At 42.8% G+C, this 6,537-nt stretch overlaps 2 protein-coding genes across 2 annotated transcripts; both read right to left on the bottom strand.

The window, feature by feature from the left end:
* Positions 1 to 1,569: 1,569 nt before the first annotated feature.
* K441DRAFT_536322 (ankyrin) lies at positions 1,570 to 2,364 on the bottom strand (the record flags this gene model as incomplete). The annotated part of the gene is made up of 1 exon (XM_067642409.1): positions 1,570 to 2,364. A coding segment is annotated over one exon (795 nt), but the record flags the coding sequence as incomplete, so codon positions are not given.
* Positions 2,365 to 2,661: 297 nt separating this feature from the next.
* K441DRAFT_462844 (uncharacterized protein) lies at positions 2,662 to 3,563 on the bottom strand (the record flags this gene model as incomplete). The annotated part of the gene is made up of 4 exons (XM_067641790.1): positions 2,662 to 2,802; positions 2,854 to 3,168; positions 3,220 to 3,276; positions 3,327 to 3,563. Coding segments are annotated over 4 exons (750 nt in total), but the record flags the coding sequence as incomplete, so codon positions are not given.
* Positions 3,564 to 6,537: the final 2,974 nt, after the last annotated feature.

Here is a 6,537-nt window from a genome sequence, read left to right as displayed (position 1 = left end):
CCGCACGAAGCTCTGCTCGAAGCTCCGCTCGAAGCTCTGCTCGAAGCTCCGCNCGAAGCTCTGCTCGAAGCTCTACTCGAAGCCCTATTATTGATTCCCATTACCAAATACTGACTGAGTGGCGTTGTCGACAGTGGCAATTATAAATCGTAGTCGTCAGCTCTTAGCGTTTCGCCACCCACCTCATGTATATATATTCTCTTTTCTTTACCTATATAGAGTTCTAAAGCTCTACTAACGCGCAGCGCTAATACACTATAAAGGTTCTACAATCGCCCGTACAAACGCTCGTACAAACGCCCATACAAACGCCCATACAATCAATCGATCAATTGCCCATATAATCGTCTCTACAAACGTCTCTGCAATTGATCGCCCGTACGAACGTCTGCACGTCTGCAAAGCTACACGTCTGCACGTCTGCAAAGCTACACGTCTGCACGCCTGCACGAAGCTCTGCACGAAGCTCTGCACGAAGCTCTGCACGAAGCTCTGCACGAAGCTCTGCACGAGGCTCTGCCAAGGGAGGATATTTTCAAGGAAGGACCCAACTATAGCACCTACTAGGTGTTGCAATAGCTTTAAGTAGTAGATATCTATATATCTGTATAGTTTTATCTATATTAGTAGACTATTTAATAAAATATAATATATGCTTAGGCTTTTAATAACGCGTTTTTTAACTTTGACGAAATTAATGTTAGGACTAAGCGATAGCCGTATAATAAAATTTATACTATTTAGAAGCCCTAAGTCTTAAAAAAAAAGTGACTACGTGTGGTAATAATAACGCGTTGTGTGAATAAATGAATTAGATAACGTGGTTAACGGGGTTTTGACCGCTCCCTTAGTTTTGACCGCGCTAGCGTACCGCCTACTATTTTAAGTAAAGTTTTGTTGTTCTGCCAAAATTAAAATAACATATATATGTTGTCGTGCTAAGGCTTACCTAGGCGTGATAGATGTAACGTAGGTAAAGTTTTGATGTTCCTTTCGGTTAAAACTACGGGAACGGTCAAAACCCCGTTAACCACGTTATCCGCAATATCCGTTTTATAGATTTTGCTTAGGATTTTAACAAAACTCGCCAAACTGCCTCAGACGTGATTGAGCGAGAATGAGGACGGCCCTGCTGTTATTCCGACGCTAGCTAAAAAAAATCACGTCTGAGCTCGCTGAGGTAATTAGCTGGCGGCGTGCTTAACCGCCACAACGCCAAGCTTAAGACAGTTCTTGGGTCCAACGCTAACCAGTTACCCATTTTCTCTACCTCAAAAGCAGCGGTTCACAAGGGCGTAGCCGGAGCGGGTCGGCTACCCTCCCTGCCCGTGATGGCAATAAACAGCGCCGCATTATTTTATTACCATCACCTATTGGTCACAAGCACGCTTATGTGTACGAGAGTAGGTAGAATAGTATTGCACATGAACCGTTGGTCGCAAAGGTCTTGTCTACTCCGTATGCTAATGCAAATCATTAGCCTTGGCCTAGTTAATGAAAAATTAAGACAATTAATAAAGCCACAATAACTTACTCCTCTGAACTGTTTAATTAAAACCACTTGCTAAGCTAATAGTTCTGCGAAACTGCTGAAAGCTGTTGAAGGTATAGATAGACGCTTGTATGCCCCAGCCTCAGCGCCACATCCATCAAGGTATGCTGCTGCGGGCCATCGACAACATTAGTCCTCGCACCTCTCCTTACTAACATTTTCACCGTCTCTAGCTCCCCTGCCTGCACCGCAACTCTCAGCGCGGTTAATTCACCACTTTCAACTGCATCTATTTCGGCGCCTATGTCTAAAAGTTGGCTTGCAAGACTTGCCATGCCAGCCAAAGCAGCAAGGTGTAATGCTCGTGCACCGCCTGTAGTAGCTGCATTGACATCTGGAGAATACTTGAGAATCATGCAAGCCATCTCTGGACTCTTATTCAGCAGCGCATAGTGAAGGGCAGTCCACCCGCCAAATTGAGATGCGCGAATATTAGCACCGGCAGTGAGAAGGGTTCTGACGGCAGCAATATGACCTTTGGCAGCAGCACTGAGAAGTGGCGTTTCTCCAAATTTAGCTGCTGAGAGTTCCATATCAGCTCCATGATTAATCAAGAGTTGAATAATCTCCGTTGCACCGATCTTTGCAGCTTCATTAATTGCTGTACGGCCGTCGTTAGTCATTGCGTTGACATCGGCCCCGGCGTTGAGCAAGATTTCAGCTATCTCTAGCTTTTGTGTGCAAGCGGCTATCCAGAGTGGAGTCCAGGCCATATCTTCGGTTTTGCAAGTCGGAAATATACCAGCAGCCAAGGTAGCCTTTACGCCTTCAATATCTCCATTTCTGACTGCGGCATGGAGGATCGTCCATCCGGAAACGAAAAAGCCGCTCGATGGTGCAGATTCGATAACTATTCGTTCGATTTGCGATTCGCTGGATGACTGACCTACGCGCCCGATAACTGCCTGGCTCGAAGGGCTACTTCCTTGAGCTAATACCGGTCTCTCTGGTAAATGCAATGGGGACGTAGACGATATCGAGCTTGGCAATGTCTGTGACTGGTTAATACTGTTCCACTAAGCAAAATATTGGGTTTACTGTATTTCTACCTCTGTTTCTTGTGATACGTCTTCACCAGCTACCAGGGCATTGCCAAGCGTACTTAGGGCTTTCGTCCAGCGGCGAAGCTCCCCAGCAACAGCATTGAATCCTGGATCCTCTTCGTGCTCAAACTTTGTCATATCCATATGATCACTATGTATTCCGATAGGAATATAGCCAGGTAGAATAGCCGAGTGGGGTGGCACAACCTGCAATGACCTTTTAGTAAGAATAGTGCGGGATACGTAGCTTTAGCTTACCACGCCAATACCTGGTAAAGGCAATTCCTCATAGAAACAGGTCATTTCAATTGGCCTAGCTCCATCCTGATTCCGCGACCTAATCATAGTATGGAAACTATCTTGAATGCGTGCAAGGACCTCTGAGTCGGTCTCAAGAACTGCAAGGATATCAGGGTTTGTCTGCTTCAAGATACCAATTGATTTAGCTAGCATCTCAGCCCATTTAGCTAGGCCTGCGCCATGATGGGGGGTGCCAAGGAATATGATGCCACGAGTTGAGTAGAGGATGTTACGCAGATGGTGTTCTGGCCGTTGTCCTGCCGTGACCAATGCCTAGAGTGGATATTAGTCGTACCTCGCTCTTAAATCGGCTAGGGGGCGTACATCCTGACAAACAAGGCCTCCCAAGCTGTGGCACACAAAAGTAATAGGGCGGTTGTTCTCCTACTGTAAGCCGCATACCCTAACTACAACGGTTTTGTCAATCTTACGGTATTATCATCCCCTCGATACGTTGCGATAGAAGTAAGCATATTCATAGCATGGTTCCCAATTTTGTTCTTCGAGACTACGCCTTTCCAGTCTGTAACATATGCATCATATCCAAATGTAAGAATTCGCGCCTGGGGGATCTTGCGTTTGAGAAGGGTTTGAGGCCATGGCGCAGTGGCAGCCTTCGCTGTCCACGTTTTGTCGCGGTCTCCGGTCAGGCCATGTACGAATAAAATACTGCAATTTTAAACAAGACGGTCAGCAGTTAGGTCGAAGGTTCAAGAGGGTTCTGGTTGAGACTGGCTAGTACGTGTGGACCCGTGAGTGACAGCGAAGCATACTTACTCTACCACGCTGTTTCCCGCATCGTAGAGCAACCAGTGCTGCCAACAATCAAATATCCTGATTGATTGGCGGGATATTTGATTGATTGACGCACGGGCCGTATTTGATTGAAGCTAGCCCGATTGACGGCTGATTTAATTAAACTTCCAATCAATTATTTGGCTAGGGGGTTGTCCTAGCAACGTGCCGCGATACAGTGGCAGAAAGAACCAAAGGTAAGATATTAAGCTCATTAATTGCAAGAATTCGCTGGAATTTGCTTTAATTTATAAGATCTACCTTTAGCTAGTGCCTCTAATACTTACTAGCCTCTATAACCTCTACTCCTAAATAATTTTGCTTATCCGTAATAAGCCTTTTAGCCGCTAAGAATACGCGTTCTACCTTACTACTTATTGCTGGTATTAAGAATATGTTAAATGCTATACGTGCAAAGATAGGAAAATTAGTTTAATATTCCTTTTACTATATAAGCGGGTCCTTAATTAATAGAAGCCGGTAATTAAAAGACCTTAGATAGGTATTAAGCTCTAGACTATCTATATCCTTCTTTTTCTACTTATAATACTTCCGTAATAGGTAATTAACTAAGAATTCGTTATATACAAGATAGGAAGATTTTGCATTATTTAGCTAATTCTTAAAGTTAAAGGCGGAATTAATATTAGAAACCTTTTCACAATAACTTAGAAAAAGGTCTTTAAATGTCTTCCTTGCGGTCTTAACCCAACTTAGATGCTCTGCCTACTTATCCTTAAAGTACTTAAATTGCCGTATAGGGTGAAGGACAATAGCTATAATATAAAGAGGTAAGAAATCTATTAGCTTAAAGTACTTTTTAAGCTTTAGCTAGGCCGTGTTAATACTAGTATTATAGTACTTAGTTTGTTTAAAATCGGCATTAAACTTATTAATCTCCTTCTACGCCTTCTTAAGAATATTATATATAAAGTTTATACGATAGAGAACTCTCTATAGTGCGCTATATTACCCCTCTTAACTAACTATCTATACTTAACCTTTCTCTTATTTATAAAGCTCCTAAAAGGAAACTAGTATTTTTTACTACCTAATTAGGTCCTCCCAATCGGCCTCTTATAGAAAGTCTTATTAAAGGTTATAGGCGCCCTACTAGTTTAGAAGTTTCTAGCGGGTTTAGTAAAGGGTAATAGCAGTACGTAGTTTAATTGCTAGCATTTATTAGTATAATAGCTAATATAAATTATAATAACTTAGATAAATGGCTCTAAACTAAGCCTTAAATAATTGCTATCTTTACAATACTAAATTAAGGAGAAGAAGAAGGGGTTGCTAAGACTAATATAAATAAATATATATAGCTAACCGCCAAGGCTTATTATATAGTATGCTTAAGTTATATAGGTTACTATAAGCGCTACTATAGGAATATGCGGTATAAGTTACTAGCTAGCAACTTATACTATATATTACGGCTATAAAGAGCCTAAAAATAGCGCGTAGTATAATACTCCTAGTAGTAACCTATAATGGCAATATACGGTATAATGGTAATATACGGCATATTACAGCGATATGGCGGCAATATAGTAGGTAATATACTTTAGTACTATTATATAAATAAAAGAAATAGGATATACCACGAGAAATTATAGCCTTAGTTAAATTCCACCAAATTCCTCTATCTATAAGAAGCTGGTAATATTAAAAGTCTTCCTCCTAGCACTCTCTAAATATTATTACCCTTATTAAATTATGGTTAATATAGATATAGATATTATAGAGCTTACTAATCGGGCCTATACCATTCCAATTTTTAAATACTTTCATCGGGAAAATATTCGCAGGCTGGGTTTCAAGTCGACTTTGTTAAGCGCGTTTCGCGTAATTGACATGCAGTTGACCAACTTGACACATTCAAAAGTTAAATAACACGCAGTTGACCAACTTGACATATTTAAAAGTTAAATAACACGCAATTGACCTACAATTGACCTACAATTGACCAACTTGACATATTTAAAAGTTAAATAACACGCAGTTAACCAACTTATATATTCCTTAATATACAATTAAGGTAATATAATATATTATTTTTAAGTTATATGCTCAAGAGGCTCTACACGAAGCTCTACACGAAGCTCTGCGACAGAGGCTCTGCACGAGGCTCTGCACGAGGCTCTGCACGAGGCTCTGCACGAGGCTCTGCACGAGGCTCTGCACGAAGCTCTGCACGAAGCTCTGCACGAAGCTCTGCGATAGAGGCTCCGCACGAAGCTCTGCGTACAGATGCTCTGCACGAGGCTCTGCACGAAGCTCTACACGAAGCTCTACACGAAGCTCTACGTACAGAGGCTCTGCACGAGGCTCTGCGCGAAGCTCTGCGTACGGAGGCTCTACACGAAGCTCTACATCGGGTCCCCGCACGTGCCTCTGCCAAGTTACCCCCTTTGCAGCCACCTTATTTTTTACCCTTCCTTACATCCTCCCTACCTTAGGAGGCACTGGAACGGCAGCCAGCAGAGGACCGTNNCNAGAANNANACAACCGTCGCCAGAACCAGACGACCGTCGCCAGAACCAGATGACCGTCGCCAGAACCAGACGACCGTTGCCAGGACCAGATGACTGTCGCCAGAACCAGACGACGACCGTTTGAACGACTAGCCAGCAAATACCACGAATGATTTAATTAATTGATCGATTGAATTGAACTAGAGCTTTAATATTGGCCTGTTACCGAATCGAATTAAGACTTCCTAGGGAGGCACCCCAGACGACTACCGTTTAAATGTACAGCCAGCGAACGGCTATAGAGAACGATTCGAATCAATAAGAGCCTTCGATTAGGCCGACTCCTCCCCCGAATTAAACCAGACATTGGCGC

This window comes from Cenococcum geophilum (assembly GCF_001692895.1).
Source record: "Cenococcum geophilum 1.58 unplaced genomic scaffold K441scaffold_3, whole genome shotgun sequence".
In the NCBI taxonomy this organism is placed as follows: domain Eukaryota; kingdom Fungi; phylum Ascomycota; class Dothideomycetes; order Gloniales; family Gloniaceae; genus Cenococcum; species Cenococcum geophilum.
This window is presented reverse-complemented; position numbering and strand designations above follow the sequence as displayed.